The sequence below is a fragment of the Macadamia integrifolia genome, unplaced genomic scaffold (genome assembly GCF_013358625.1).
Source record: "Macadamia integrifolia cultivar HAES 741 unplaced genomic scaffold, SCU_Mint_v3 scaffold1597, whole genome shotgun sequence".
In the NCBI taxonomy this organism is placed as follows: Eukaryota; Viridiplantae; Streptophyta; class Magnoliopsida; order Proteales; family Proteaceae; genus Macadamia; species Macadamia integrifolia.
In genome coordinates, this window is record NW_024868271.1 from 37874 (window position 1) to 51996 (window position 14123).

Sequence of the window (14123 nt, forward strand, 5' to 3'; positions counted from 1 at the left end):
GAAGAATACAAACTTGTACTATTTGTTAGCCTTTATGTCTTGCATGGGCCTATCTTTTTGTGATATGCTCCTATGCGTGTTGAACTACCTCTCTGGGGATAGACATGACTGGTCTAATCTAAATCTTATTGTCCAATTGGATTTTGCATTGAGAGCACTCACTTGGTTTATGATCTCTACTTACTTGCACACCCAGTTTCCCCATTCAATTGAATACAAGTTCCCTAGTCTACTAAGGAATTGGTGCACGTTCTATTTCCTAATGTCTTGTTCCTATCTTGTTATACATATTGGTCTGTATTGGAAACATATATCCTTTCCATTCCTACTATGGGTCTCTGATGTTGTGTCCATTATTGCTAGTTTGCTATTTTTTTATGCTGGGTTATTTGGGAATGGACGAGAAGATGAAGGTTTCCTTTTGTTGGAGCCTCTTTTGAAAACTAGTTCTAGTCGAAATAATGGCGACGATGGACAAGGATCAAGTGTTGGTGGAGAGAGTGTAACTCCTTATGCAAATGCTGATTTCCTTAGTATTTTTACTTTCTCTTGGATGAGACCTTTGCTTAAACTTGGGTATGAAAAAGCACTAGACCTTGAAGATGTTCCCCAGCTTGCCAATTATCATAGTGCTAATGTGGTATTCACTCGCTTTAGAAATAAATTTGAATCTAATGGTAATGGCAGTGGTAAAGTAAGCATATTCAAGCTGATGAAGTCATTGATTCTCTTGACATGGAAAGAAATTTTATGGACAGCTCTACTATCTATTGTATGCACTTTAGCTTCTTATGTTGGACCACTTCTTATTGAGACTTTTGTTCAGTATCTCAATAGCCCTCATCAAGAAAAATATAAAGGCTATACCCTAGTATTTGTTTTCTTTCTTTCGAAACTCCTAAGGTGCCTCTTAGAGAGACACTTGTTCTTTCAATTGCGAAATATGGCAATTATGGTCCGCACTGCCCTATTCTCAATAATCTATAAGAAGTGTCTCACGCTCTCAAGCCAATCAAAGCAAGGCCACACTAATGGGGAGAGCATCAATTTGATGAGTGTTGATGTTGAAAGGATTGGAGTTTTTAGTTGGTACTTGCATGATATATGGAAGGTGCCCCTTCAGCTTTTTCTAGCATTGTTGATCTTGTATAAGAGCCTCGGGTTTGCTTCATTTGTAGCTTTTTTTGCCACAATGATTTTGATGTTATTGAATGTTCCACTAGGGAAACTACAAGAAACATTTCAAGGGAAATTGATGGATGCAAAAGATCGAAGGATGAAAGTGACATCTGAGGCTCTAAGGAATATGAGGATTCTCAAGCTTCGGGGCTGGGATATGAGATTCTTGGCTAATATAATTGAGCTTAGAAACTTTGAAACAAGATGGTTAAAAAAATTACTTTATACTACATCAGCTATTAATTCCTTTGTCTACTCTTCTGCTCCCCTGTTTGTATCCATGGCTACTTTTGGGTTCTGTATGTTAATGGAAATTCCATTAGGGTCAGGAAACATTTTGTCTGCACTTGCAACATTTGAGATATTACAATTGCCCATTTATTGTCTCCCAACCACAATCTCCATGGTAGTTCAGACTAAAGTTTCCCTCGACAGAATAACCTCATACCTTTGTCTCAATGATCTTCATCCTAATATGATACAAAAGCTTCAAAGGGATAATGTCGAGGTTGCAGTTGAGATAGTCAGTGGGAATTTCTCTTGGGACCTTTCTTCTCCTAATCTCACATTAAAAGATCTTAATTTTCGAGTGTACCATGGTACGAGAGTGGCTGTTTGTGGTTCTATTGGATCGGGTAAATCAAGCCTACTTTCATGCTTATTGGGGGAATTGTCAAAGGTATCTGGAATCATTAAGTTGAATGGGACAAAGGCCTATGTTGCACAATCACCTTGGATACAGAGTGGCAAGATAGTAGACAATATATTGTTTGGTAAGGAAATGGATAAGGAAAGGTATGAGATGATCCTTGAAGCATGTTCACTAAACAAGGACCTAGAATTGTGTCCATTTGGTGATCAGACTATCATAGGGGAGAGGGGTATTAATCTTAGTGGTGGGCAGAAACAAAGAATTCAGATTGCGCGTGCTTTATACCATGATGCTGATATTTATCTGCTTGATGATCCTTTCAGTGCTGTGGATGCTCATACAGGAACTCATCTATTTAAGGTAGATGTTCTTTCTCGTCTACTTCCAATGTTTTTCTTGATGCTATAATCTCATTGCTTACATCACAACTTTGTTCACAATAAATTGAGTTTCATTTAAGAATATTGAAATCATAGTTGTCTAAATAAACGAGGTATTTAGACACATGATATTGAGCAATGCATGTTGTGGCATAAAACTTATGGTTTGATATTGCTTATAGTTATGATATTATAACTATTTGTGTCTCTTAAGTAACTGAAAATTCTTTTTGAGTGCCTAAATGTGTACATCTAAACTTTTTGTGACAGGAGTGCTTGTTAGGAATTTTGAGTTCAAAAACTGTAATTTATGTTACCCACCAAATAGAGTTTTTATCTTCGGCTGATCTTATCTTGGTGAGATTATGCCATCTTTCTTTTCTGATTTTAAGTCTCTAAACCTTGTTTGAAAATGATTATTTACCTTCTTTCTTTTGACAGGTTATGAGAGATGGAAAAATTTCTCAAGTAGGAAAATACAAAGAAATACTTAGTTCAGGAACTAACTTTATAGAATTGGTGGGAGCACATAAGAAAGCTTTGGCAGACCTTAATTGTGTTAAGCGTAGGGATTCTTTCGATAATTTAAGTAATGGTGAGGAAGACGGTAATACGTTGTGCAGTGAGGAGTATATTCAAGATGATGAAGAAAAAGAACCCAAAAACTATAAAACAGAAAAATTGGTTGGGTCAGAAGGGCAACTTGTCCAGGAAGAAAAGAGAGAAAAGGATGGAGTTAGTTTTTCAGTCTATTGGAAGTATGTTACCGCTGCATATAGAGGAGCTTTTGTACCATTTATATTGTTAGCACAATGTCTTGTTGAGTTTCTCCAAATAGTCAGTAGTTATTGGATGGTGTTGGTTACTCCAGTTTCAAAGGATGTGAGACCTCATGAAAGAGGATCCACTATTATCTTTGTTTATATAGCTTTGACCCTTGGAAGCTCTCTTTGTGTACTTATTAGGTCCATGCTCATTGTAACTACGGGATACAAAACATCCAATTTTCTCTTTAGCAAAATGCATTCGTGCATTTTCCGTGCTCCACTGTTATTTTTTTATTCTACTCCAAGTGGAAGGATTTTAAATCGGGTAAGTAAATATGTTTATTTACTCTTGGGATCCAAATTATCTCTTTTTTTTTTTCACAATAAAAGTTGGTATAATTGTAAATTTTAAATAAAATCTATTTCTGTATACAGGCATCATTAGATCAAAGTGCACTTGATACCTTTATTCCAAATCAAATTGAAGAACTCATTATCTCGATCACTGGATTCTTGGGAACTGTTGCAGTAATGTCACAGGCTGCATGGAAAATGTTAATAATTTTTATTCCAATGATTGTGATATGCATTTGGTATCAGGTAATTTTAATGCTACTTCCACTTTTCATAATTAAAATTTCAAATCATGTTCAACCATATTTTCCCTATGATTAATCATCCATAATAAAAGTTGGTTCAGGATTTTTTTTTTATCAATGAATTCTAATTTGCTTTCACACTAAATTTGATATAATGATGCATTCATAAATTCTTGAGTGTGAAAGTGGTGATTTATTTTCTTGAATTTATATAGAATTTGTGCAAGATATCCATTTTTTCCAATTACACATTTTCATGTGAATTAATGCAAAGCTTTAGTCTTTTGTCTACCAAATTGTTTGAGAAGAAAAATCCGAATAAGGCTTATGTTGGCAAAGTGCAATGACCACCTAAAATAATGTTGCTGAACTTTTAATATGCATAAAATATTTAAGATATGTATAGATAAAAATATAATCTGGCCTATTAGTTTATTAATAGTGCTATCCATGATTATAATTAAAATAAGTTAATAATTTATATAACTTGTCAATTAATAAAGGGAGAAGGTATTCTGGTCGTGGTCCACATAACAAAGCCAAGATTAACGTTCCTATTTTTTTCAATGTGATAGACTAGATAGACCTAACATTTTTTGCATGGGTAGATCCCAAAGTCCCCTATCTCACATATTAAGTTTCAGCCCATACAAAGTCGGGATTGTGGTGAAATAGATCATTAAATAATCTACAATTTTGACATGGGTGCAAGGAACTACAGGGGGTGTATGGACATATATGGGAGGGTATGGCATTATATGGGGGCTAAATGATTGAATTTGGGTATAGCCATGTATTCTATTTAGACTATCTATTAGGTGTCTAATGGTTAGATTTACTATTTAATCCTTCTACTTGGTGGAATTAGGTGTCTTGACCAAGGACCCTCTTACCTAGTCTGCTAACTAAGAAACTTTTGCTTCATAAAATAATAATAAAAAAAAAATCAGGAAACTTTTGCAAATAATGAAATAGTAAATAATTTATTTTTTCGGACTAGCTAAATAATAAATATTATAATTATAAAAATAATTAGTAAATAGTCTTAGAATGATAAATTGGTGAAACCTTCTAAAGTAGGAAATGATAAATTAACATATAATATTAAATATCTAAATATTGAGGATTAAAGGAAAATATTCATTTGCATGGCTTGACTATGAACATGGTCTTAGTGGTCCAATAATTTCGAATCATATAGAGAGCTTCATTAGTCAAACCAACAATTGAATGTTCTATTTTTAGGATTTTTCAGCTAAGTTTGGTCCACGATTATGGACTTCTACCCATGTATTTTCAAAGGCTGAACTAAAGTTTCCTAAAGTTATGTAAGTTGATCAATAAGATTCAAATCTGAACTCAAAGGTTATCACATCCCACCTCCACTTAGGTGTGGGACATGTGACTAAGATGTTTACCATCATCCTAAAACACTGTCAGGATCTCTGAAGCACTACCTCAATCATCACAGTCCATATCCAACACCAAAACTAGCAACAGTACAATCAAATTCAAGTACTGGGGAGAACAAAAACATTATCATAGTACTTTAAGAAGTTTATCTAAATTCCATTACAAGACATATATCGTATCTCATCACAAAATATAACATCCAAAATAAAAAAAAGTATGATGACGGCAATAAGGTCCTCGATCATGGTGTATTATACGCACAACTATTACAGACACAATCCCTATCATGCTACTTCAGTTCTGGCATCGACCAATCCCAAACATACTCAGCCATGGAAGAGGACATATCGCTACCCACTTGTACCACCATACCTGCATCATCATCTAAAAGCAATATGCACATAGTGAGAGATCCGACTAGCTCAGTGAGGGATGGGGTTTATATACGCAGACATATATAAGCCATGATGTAAGATGATGCAATTCATTTATTATTAACTACCTAGCATACAAACCCTAGTCGCAGATAGGAGCCTGTCGGTCCCAGAATGCACCATCGGTCATGTAGTAAACCCCTGATATCCTGACAGCCACGGCACTGAAATTACCATCAACCATGCTAGGCTAGTTTCTGCCACTGGCAATAGTCACATTGTATAGCGGAAGTGGCATCCCAAAAAAACTCATCAAACCTACTACAGTGGGTTATCCAACACCTCACCCCTTGTTGGCAAGGGATCGTAGCATAGGGTGGTTGTACCTAACCACAATAGTATAAATGATTTTTATAATGATACAGGTAGCATGGACATATAGTGTCGGAATCACCATTGGCCACACCATATTCTATGTCCAAGCCTAATTCTAGCATAAATACAATTAGTATGTGATACACTATATCGGAATTACCATCGGCCACACCACTTACTCATATCTAAACTTAATTCTAATGCACACATGATACATGATACAGTCATCAATGCGGCGATCATAGTACCAAAATTCCCCTTGGCCATACTGGATCCCACTCATACACAATCATCAATAACAATAGTTCATATAAGTAAACAATTTATACAATTCAAATAGAGCATATTTGATATTAGAATTTATCCATGGAGTATCTAAGGGTGACTTGCAGAGGTGTGCCATGCGGATTCATGATGTAGAAGTTCTAATTATTGTATATCTAAAGAAGGGTGCATCAAACTTTAAGAAGAGAGAGGCAGTATAGTGTTTTTTGGATGGATGTATCCGCCGTAGTGCATGTTTCTCCCTTTTCTTTTGCCTGAACTAGCTGTTTCTCCCCCTGAGATTAAGATGTCCGGTGAGTCCTCTCGGGCTCTCTCCCCTATTTACAGCCGAACTGAGCCCCCACGGCCGGAACCTCCAGACGAGGCGGACTTTGAGCTAAACCTAGATGCAGAGACTGAAGACCTGCTGGATTCACAAGCCAACTTGACCCTTGTTGGAAAGATCTTGGATGGAAAGCCTTTCCGTCAGCAAGCAGTGAACGATGCCCTCGTCTCAGCGTGGCATCTCCTTGGTGAAGTCCATATTACGCCAGTGGCCTCTCATGGATTCATCTTCCTCTTCAGTCACCCTTTGGATATTAAGAATGTCCTAGAAGGCAGCCCATGGTCGGTGTCTGGGAACCTACTAGTCTTTAGAGTGGTGGAATCCCATAGGGGATTCGACATTCCAATTTTCTGATTTCTGGACCCAACTACATGGCATTCCCACGCAGCTCATTCACTCTTATTTGGGATTTCAATTGGGATCGAAGATCGGGGTTACCAGTTGTGTTACGATCATCCATGGCTCCCGCATCGCAATGCCTCTTTCCTGCGCTGCCGCATCTCTCTGGACCTCAATAAACCTCTAAAACCTCGGTTGCAGATTAATCACAGGAATGGTGTCCAAATCCCTATTGAAGTCAAATATGAGCGATTGCCCATATACTGTTACTTCTGCGGCCACAACAGACATGAGGAAAGAAGATGCAAAGCTTGGTTCCTGGAACATGAGAGACATAAGCGATCCCATGGCTGTGACTCGTCGGAGGTTTGCCCTGAAGCTCCGCAATCTTTGTTTGGCAGTTTTCTTTGGAATCCCACCCCTGAACCCTGCATTGTGGAAGTCGCTCGGATTATCAGAGCCCCCTTCCGCTCTACTCCCCAGGGCCAGACTGGACCGCACTTCATGCCGTTCCGTCGTAACAACCCCGAAGCCAGAGAAGAAGCCTATAACCCCCAGCCATCAACAGGACCGTACAGGCGTGCCTGTGTCTGAACCAACCCATCCACGTGGCAACACCCAATATGTTAATCCACTGTCACCCTCTCAGTCTCTCGGTCACCATATCCCTCACTCCCACGCCACCGCCCCTACATATCCTTGCTTTGTCTTTTCCCATAACGGTCCAATGATTAGAGAAACAGACTCTCTGCCACCTCATCCTTCTTTCACCTATCCTGCCGCCCACATCATTGCCGAGGATCCTTCTCATCAAATCCTCACTACCCTCCAAGCCCACCTATTGAATTATCCTGATCAGCAACACCTCTTATCTAATATCCTTCCACTACTCTCGGGTATCCACATCTCCAACCCTAATATGGACCCAGTTACTGTCTCGACCCGCCATCTGATGGAGAACCACAAAACCTCTATAACCCAGCACCTCTACTCACGTGCTACCCTCTCCCTGAACCAAGTCCTAATACCGCCTCCTCCAACTCAATTCTGAATCCCGACCAGAATTCTCACCCCCCACAATACACCTCCTTTATCGTTGCACCACCCCCTCCCCCATTAACCCTCTAGCTGAGAACCTCCCTTTCCCTACTATTAACCAACAGCCACACCTACCTGATCTATATATTCCGATGGCCATTTCGCCAGCACCTTCTCACCATGTTTCAAGAAAAAAGAAGATGACACAAAGGGGAGAACATGCTCCTGGCCATGCACCCAATCTGAGACCCACAGAACCGAGGATCTTCAAGTCTCGGGCCAAAAGAGTGAAGCAAACACAGTCAGAGGCAGCTGCTCGCATCATGTTAGAGTCTCCATCAGCTCAAGATTTTTTAATGGATGGCCCCTTGGTAGCTGAGGGAAATCAGCACCACCCGGAGTTATGAGAATCATTTCATGGAACTGTCAGGGTTTGGGAAAGCCCCTAATAGTTCGTTCTCTCCAGTATGAGACTCGCTGCAACGCGAAGAAGATTAATCATATTGCCTGGCGCATTAAGTTATCATCATACTTCTCGATGCCGCCAGTCAACATGGGAGGTGGTCTGACTCTATTTTGGGATGCCAATTCTGTGGTGGAGATTCTTAATAAAGACCAATATGTCATGAAGGATGTTGTTCCTATTAATAACAACAGATAGGATCTTGCCATACAATCATTGAATCACAAAATTAAACTATAAGGGTCGACGCATACCGTTCACCATTGACTGTGAAGAATTTGCCGCCATTATATTCTTCCTGTATCTTTATTCCTGCAATCCCGATCATGAACACAATGGATTTTCTAGGTTTCTCCCACTAGCTCCCTTAATGCTCTCTTGGTGATGGAACCAATAATGAGATTAACGTTAGGGTAGGAGGAGGACCTAGAGTCCTATTATGTAAAGTTTTGCACCCTCCCATCAAGGTGTGCAAATAGGGTAGGACTCTATTCCCTAATTTGACGAGGAGTGGGTTTCCTATTTGGAATCCAATTCTATGAGATTAGTATCGGTCAATAACCTAATTGGTATATAGGACAAAAATGAAGAATATTCTAGAAAATATTCTTACAATCTCCCACTTGAACCATATGACCACATAATTATAATCTTAAATATAATTTGGATTCTAACATTATACTGCAGTATTTGAAAGTAAACCCATCAACTTTATGTCATCACAATCATAATACCATATTTGAACAAAACTACTAATGTGGATCATGGTGACTATACATCATATAACGACATACTCCCTTCCATAGTCACAACACTAATAACTTCATCCAAACAGGTGCAAAAGTAGGGAATAGACTAGAAAAGTCTATAACTAAATGGTCCAACATAATATCTCACATATATTAAATAAAATGTGTACACACGATAATAAAGTGAGAAATATTCAGAAACAACAAATATCATGATCATTTAAATAAATAAGTAAAAGTGTCTAACATAATATGACCATTACATCAAACTTTACATAAACCCATGTCCATTACAAGATTTGTAAAGTGTTTAGGCGCTAATGCCTTGGTCATAGGATCAGCAATCATCAGACTTGTCTTGATGTGTGTAATAGACACTTCTTGTTTCTAAACTGATTCCTTCACAAAATTGTATTTTACTCCAATATGCTTCGCTCTACTTGAATGCTTATCATTCTTGGAATAATATACGGCAGCAACATTGTCACAATACACTCTCAGCGGCTTCGAAATGGTGTCGACAACCTGAAGTCCTAAGATAAAGTTTCGTAACCAAATTGCCATAGATGTGGCCTCAAAGCATGCCACAAACTCTGCTTCCATAGTAGAAGTAGAGACACAAGTCTATTTCTTAGACTTCTAAGAAATCGCCCCACCAGCAAGTAGAAAGATGTATCCTGATGTAGATTTCCTACTATCGAGGCATCCTACATTATCAAAGTCTGAATATCCGATCACTTCTAACTGATCAGATGCTCTGTAAGTAGGCATGTGCTCCCTAGTCCCCTTTAAATACCTCATCACCTTCTTTGCTGCAACCCAATGATCCATGCCAGGATTACTCACATATCTGCCTAATATACCAATAGCAAAACTGATATCTGGATGAGTACAAGTCATTGCATACATAACACTCCCTACTGCGGAAGAATAGGGAATATCCTTCATTTGTGCTATCTCCGGATCATTCTTTGGGCATTGATTTAGACTGAACTTATCTCCTTTGATAATGGGGGAAACACCTGATTTGCAATTCATCATGCCATATCTTTCCAAAACTTTATTAATATAGGTTTTCTGTGATAGCCCAAGTATCTGACGAGATCTATCACGAAATATCTCAATGCCGATAACGAAAGAAGCTAAACCCATATCTTTCATTTCAAAGTTCTTAGAAAGAAAGGTCTTTGTATCATTCAATAAACCAAAATCATTACTAGCAAGTAAAATATCATCCACATATAAGACCAGAAATATAAACTTACTCCCACTAAGTTTCAGATATATACACCTATCAAAGGTGTTCTCAACAAATCCGAAGGAAACAATGATATGGTTAAATTTAATATACCACTGTCTGGAAGCTTGTTTAAGTCCGTATATGGATTTCTTAAGTTTGCACACTAGATTTTCTTTTCCTTGATCACTAAATCCCTCAGGTTAGTTTATGTAGACTTCCTCATCTAAATCCCCATTCAAGAATGCAGTTTTCACATCCATTTGGTGAAGCTCTAGATCATAATGTGCTACTAATGCCAATATGATTCTCAGAGAATCCTTCTTAGAGACAAGAGAGAAGGTTTCATGGTAATCAATACCTTCTTTCTGAGTGAATACCTTTGCAACTATTCTAGCTTTATGTCTCTCAATATTACCCTTCGAGTCGAGTTTGGTTTTAAATACCCATTTACAACCAATCGCCTTAAAGCCCGTTGGTGATTGAATGAGATCCCAGACATCATTGTCACTCATGGACTTCATCTCATCTTTCATGGCATCTACCCATTTAAGAGAATCATTATCGTTTATGGCCTGTGAAAAGGTTAATGGGCCATTCTTGATTCCAATATCAAACTCTGATTCTTGGAGATATACTATATAGTCTTCAGGAATAGCAGACCTTCGAACCCTTTGAGGTCTTCCTTGAATTTTCAGTTGAGAAACATTCATAGTATTATCAGTGGTAACTACATCATGGAGTGATACATCTTCAATAGTTTGTTGTTCCATAGGATCATTTTCAATAGTTACCTGTGGGACAACATCATCATAATGAATATGTACATCTTCTATAGTTTGTTGTTCTACTAGATCATTATGAACAGTCACCCGTAGAACAACAATGTTATCACGATATACATAAGTCGATAAAGAAATTTGATGTTCTTCAAATACCACATTACGTGGTTTCTCACTCCCACTAATGTTACCATCCTCTAAGAATCTAGCAGTTCGAGTTTCCACAATTCTGGTACTGTGTGTTGGTGCATAAAACCTGTAACCCTTTGACCACTGACAATAACCAATAAAATAACAACTTATGGTTTTAGGGTCAAGCTTTCTTTCATGTGGATTGTACAATCTAGCTTCAGCAGGACAGCCCCATACATGTAAATGCCCTAAACTAGGTTTCCTTCCATTCCATAACTCGTAAGGAGTTTTAGGAACTGACTTACTAGGAACCCGGTTCAAGATATATACAGTTGTTTTTAATGCTTCGCTCCACAAGAATTCAGGCAACGACGAGTTGCTCATCATGCTATGTACCATATCTGTAATGGTACGATTGCGTCTTTCTGCAACCCCATTTTGTTCAGGTGTACCAGGAGCTGTGTATTTGGGGGTTATACCCTTCAACTAAGAAATCGGGCAAATGGTCCTTCACTTTACCCTACATCAGTATATCTACCATAATATTCACCCCTTCTATCAGATCTCACAGTTTTAATATTTCTGTCTAACTTATTTTCAACTTCAGCACAGAACACTTCAGAAGCATTTAAAGCATCAGGTTTTTCTTTTAATAAGTAGACATAACAATATCGTGAGTAATCATCAATGAAGGTGATGAAATATTTTTCACCAGTTATACAAGGATCAAAATAGCCACAAATGTCAGTGTGTATCAATTCCAGAAATGAATTTGTCCTTTTGGCAACAACTTTATTTGTCTTAGATTGCTTACCTTTGATGCAATCTATACAAGTGGTGAAATCAGTGAAGTCTAGATTTGACAATATTTGATGCTTCACTAACCTCTCCATTCTAGGTCTAGAAATATGACCTAAACGTCTATGCCATAGGGATGAGGAATCATCATTGTTGGATTTACGCTTTGATCCAACATTCACATGCAGTGCAAGAATGGATTTAGAAAAATTAGAATCCAAATTAAGTTTATAAAGACTATCACATAAATATCCAGTGCAAACTAGATTGGTGTCTTTAAAAACATTCACAACCTTATCACCAAAATTAAACTTAAAACCTTCATAATCAAGTCTCGATAATGAAACTAAATTTCTAGAAATAGAAGGAACGTAAAGAGTATGCATAAGGTCCAACTGGAATCCGGTGTCCAAAATGAGTTTATAAGTGCTGATGGATCAAACTTCAGACTTTTGTCGATTTCCCATGTAGACGACACTTTCACTTTGATTTGGTTTTCGGGTTGTAAGAAAGCCCTGCATAGATTTAGAAATATGAACAGTTGCTTCTGAATCAATCCACCAAGTATTACAAGGAACATCAACAAGATTGGTTTGAAAACATACTGGGATAGAATCATTACCCTTCTTTTCGAACCAAGTCTTGCGTTTCTGACAGTCTTTCTGAAGGTGTCCTACTTTCTTACAGAAGAAACACTTCAACTTGTCAGTTTTCTTTTCCTTGTCATCAGACTTTGGATTGGAGGCTTTCTTTAATGCATTGTTCTTTTTAAAATTCCCTCTCTTCCTTTTATTCTGGTTGGATACAAAATTGACCTCCTGACCTCCCTCGTCATTCAATCTCCTTTCCTCTTGGATGCACATACTCTGAAGTTCATTCAGAGTCCACTTATCTTTATTTGTATTGTAGTGGATCTTGAATGCTCCAAAACGAGGAGGAAGTGAAGTCAGAATGATTTGGATAAGGCAACCTTCATTCATTATCAATTCGAGGGGTTTTAGTTGTGCACAGATACTTGCCATTTTAGAGATATGGTCCCTTATCCCATTAGTACCAATATACTTCATTGTTACTAGTTTGGTCATCAAAGTCCCAGCCAAAGATTTATCAGCAGTAGCAAAACGATTCTCTACATTGATTAGGTATTCCTTTGCATTTTCAGAAGTTGGTATGGAGCTTTTGATAGTCTTGCTAATCGTCTTCTTGATATATAAAAGGCAAAGACGGTTGGAACGCTCCCACCAATTATGTAATGTAACATCATCATCAGTGCTCTCATCAGTGAGAGCAGCAGGTTTCTCATCACCCAAGGCATAATCATGATCCATGGCAGCAAGTTAATAAATAAGTTCTTCATGCCAGTCATTAAAGTTTGATCCATTCAAAAGTGGCATGTTATTTGAAATAGGGATAGGTGTTGAACCTATGAATAAGAGTAAATAATACATGCATATTAATCATCATGCTTTGAGTTTCAGTACTAGAATATTAAAATTCTAGAAAAGTAACCTATTGCATCATTGCAATCTATCCTGTGGGATCGAGATAGTAACATGCTAATGGTTCACTTTACATTAGGGTAAAAAATTTAAGTCATCAAAATGGTCAAATAAGATGTATACCTGTGGATATTCCCATCCCATTTAACTATTAAACTATCATATATAGATCAACGCAGTCAATCAAGAACGTATACCTACGGATATTCCCATTCTATTTTGACTGTTACATAACGATCATCATAAGACCCTAAAGTTTGAAATTTAAATTGAATGTGTGATACGATTATGTTTAAGGCCAACATATATAATTATTGTGATCAAGAAAAATGTGTACCTATTGATTCTCCTATTCAACTTAATCACATAATCATTGATGCCCCAAACGCATTTAAAATTGAGAATTATACACTTTCAATTTAAATTTAACAGAAATTGTCATCCAAGCATCATAGGTATTCTAAAATAATGCATAAAGACATAGACAACATCTATTTCTATCTATTTCTACCATAAAAGTATTCAAAAAAAAAAAAATAGAAATTCAGTTAGTAATATAGAGCATAAGTAGAAATAGATGTACAGTCCATGAAATATGTACAAACTTAAGTAGAGAGTACAAAGAAACCATATCTATTATGATTAGAATAAGAAATAAGGCATGAAGAGAAGATGGGCTTACATAATGGGTTTATTTCATTAAATCTCATAATATGGACTTTCATAATGGGTTTAGT

General features: G+C 37.4%; 1 protein-coding gene across 1 annotated transcript; it reads left to right on the forward strand.

Moving 5' to 3' along the window:
• The first annotated feature begins 262 nt into the window (after nt 1-262).
• On the forward strand, nt 263-6703 carry LOC122064276 (ABC transporter C family member 3-like). Its single transcript, XM_042627986.1, has 6 exons — nt 263-2191; nt 2482-2568; nt 2653-2818; nt 3050-3189; nt 3414-3578; nt 6311-6703. The coding sequence occupies exons 1-6, from the start codon at nt 263-265 to the stop codon at nt 6701-6703; spliced, it is 2880 nt and encodes a 959-aa protein (XP_042483920.1).
• Nucleotides 6704-14123: the final 7420 nt, after the last annotated feature.

Bases quoted from the DNA above. Each gene is read 5' to 3' on its own strand.
- LOC122064276 (XM_042627986.1), top strand. From the start codon at position 263: ATGTCTTGTTCCTATCTTGTTATACATATTGGTCTGTATTGGAAACAT. The intron at 2,819-3,049 runs GTAATACGTTGT...TTCTCCAAATAG, and splicing joins AAGTAATGGTGAGGAAGACG to TCAGTAGTTATTGGATGGTG. The intron at 3,190-3,413 runs GTAACTACGGGA...TTCTGTATACAG, and splicing joins TTATTAGGTCCATGCTCATT to GCATCATTAGATCAAAGTGC.